We start from the raw sequence: 2,500 nt of genomic DNA on the forward strand, positions 1-2,500 counted from the left end.
AAAATACATCATACATTCTTACATGATCAAGAATGCACTCTCAACTCTCTCAACTCCCCTGTTTGGCACTATCTTACAGGAAGACAGATAAATTTCATGATCTCGTTTCATTACTAGTCGTTTCAGGAAGATAACAATGCCTCGTTTTAACTGTCTCGTTTACCATGCGTCATACTTACGTAAACAAAACAAAAAAATGTCGGAAAGGTTTTATTTGCGAAATTGAATAGGCAGTCCGTAACAGTCAACCTCATGACAAAATCTCAACCAATTCTTCGTATTATTATTATCATTTTTTTCTTTTTTAAGTAGCAAACCGCAATGATTAGAAAGTTAGAATTGCATCCAATAAAGTTTGTGTATGTACTTTCCCATGTTATACAGAGTACTTTCCAGATTGTGATCAAAAGAACATCAAACGTGGTGGAAGTGAAGAAGAAGCCACAAAAGGCGAGGTTTAGGTGATAGGGGCACTGCAGGAAGAGCTGGGAGGAAGTGATGAGAAAAGAGCACTGGATATCTAAGTACGAGGAAACAGAAGGAGAAAAATTCAAGACAAGATGGAAAAACTGAACAGCAGCAGATTTGAGGGAAAAAAAAAGTTTGGATACCAATGTGGCATGTAATAGCAGAAGGCGAGGAGAGGGCGACTCTTTATAAAGACTTAATTAACGAAGCTGACGAAATAGAAGTTCTATATTGGGTATTCTATTTATAAGATAAATATTCTAACGGAAACAATAAACAAATCAATAATCAAATGTTGAAGGGCGTTTACACCCAATATTGTGCGTTTCTCACATCGAATTGCCACCCAGAATGACTGCTAAGTTGACTGCCACTCAAAAGAGGGTGAGTTCCAAATTACTTCACACATATTGCAAACCATTATTTCCGTAACTTACGGTACAGCCACTGTGTTTCGAGACCAAGATTTTTCTGGGACAATAGAAATATAACTTTGTCAGAATGGTAAATCATCGTTCCCTGGACATGTTAGAAGAAACGTTGTGTTTGCAATCTTGAAGAATCTTGGAAAATTAAGCCAAATAAAATGCCTAGACAAGAGGAGCCTACCTATCGAAAGCGATGCAGACGAGGCTGAGCAGAACCACCAGGTGCAGCACGCGGAGAACCACAGCCGAGACGAGACAGTGCCACCACAGAGTCTTGTCAAGGCCGAGGAGGTTGGAGCACAAGAGGCGTGGCAGCGGGTAACCCAGGATACAAACCCCAAGGAACAAGTTGCCCACGGAGAGGTTGGTGGCGAAGAGGGTCGAAGCCCTGTCGTTCAGCGCGGGGCTCTTGTTGTTGATGTAGATGGTCAGGGCGGACTCGACGACGACGACGAGGCCGAAGACGACTGAACTGGGGATGCTCAGGTAGTACTTGAAGGTTTGCACTTTCATGGCCGAGGTTAGGTTGGCGTAGCAGTTCATGGCGGTCTCTCTTACTAGTCCGGGAAGGAGTGGCAGAGCCTCTTTCTCTCTCTAACAATATCTGAAGAGCAGTAAGTGTTTGTAAATGAATCCCTTACACTTGCCCACGATTTTCCGAATTAAAGGGGGCTGGTCTCATAAGAGAGTGATGGGCATGACAAATGTTCCTTCATTATCAGTCCATCGTTGAAAAATAAGATAAAATGCTTGTTATGATATATTATACTGTATATTATCATTATTCATAATATCCTTTTAACTACTCATAATGATAATGACAATGGCGGTGATGATTATGATGATGAGGGTGATGATGATGAGGAGTATAATGATATTATTATCAATGCTAATCTGATGTTAATAATGGAAACAATGTTGAAAATTATTAGGTTGATGCATTGTACATAACAAATAAATATATCTGCGAGATGATAGCAGTTATGATGATAATGCTGGTAATACAATAATTATACAGAAATAATGATGGTGATGACACTGATGAGAATAACAATGATATATTTCTTGTTTTAAAACAATAATAATAAAAAAGTGGTGATAATAATTGTATTGATATTAGAGAAATAATGATAGACATGGTATTACTATTAATTATCATCATACTATTGGTGATGATCATGATGAGGATAATAGTTACAACAGCAGTAGCAATAACAATATTGATGATGATAAAAGCATCCTGATTGAAAGGGATATTGATACTGTTGATGGCAATACAACGACTACAACTAATTAGAATGATAATAATGACGACAATGATAATAATAATAGTGATAATAAGGATACTGATGATTATACCAATGAAAATGATATGGATAAGAGTGCCAATGATGATGATAATACTTAAGATAATAATAGTAATAATGATGATAATAATAGATATGTGATGATAGATTCACTTGAGGAAATACAGTACGTTCGTCGAGCAAGCATAATTTTGGCTAGGTTGAATGATAAAGCTAATTTCCGGTGTCTGGTTAGATCAATAGCTCTATTCGATTCTTGAAACGGTCTGACCAGGAAAATAGCAAGTTTATTAATAC

At 37.6% G+C, this 2,500-nt stretch overlaps 1 protein-coding gene across 1 annotated transcript in view; it reads right to left on the reverse strand.

Annotated features, from left to right (window-relative positions):
• The window catches only part of LOC147471377 (uncharacterized), a 7,493-nt gene extending 6,054 nt beyond the window's left edge, over positions 1 to 1,439 (reverse strand). Inside the window, exon 1 of the mRNA XM_086540262.1 lies at positions 1,078 to 1,439. Coding sequence (XP_086396388.1) covers positions 1,078 to 1,439 — 362 coding nt within the window. The remainder of the gene's footprint in view (positions 1 to 1,077) is intronic.
• Positions 1,440 to 2,500: the final 1,061 nt, after the last annotated feature.

Source organism: Penaeus japonicus, unplaced genomic scaffold (assembly GCF_977035675.1).
Source record: "Penaeus japonicus unplaced genomic scaffold, GWHDUDI00000001_assembly GWHDUDI00000009, whole genome shotgun sequence".
Lineage (NCBI taxonomy): Eukaryota > Metazoa > Arthropoda > Malacostraca > Decapoda > Penaeidae > Penaeus > Penaeus japonicus.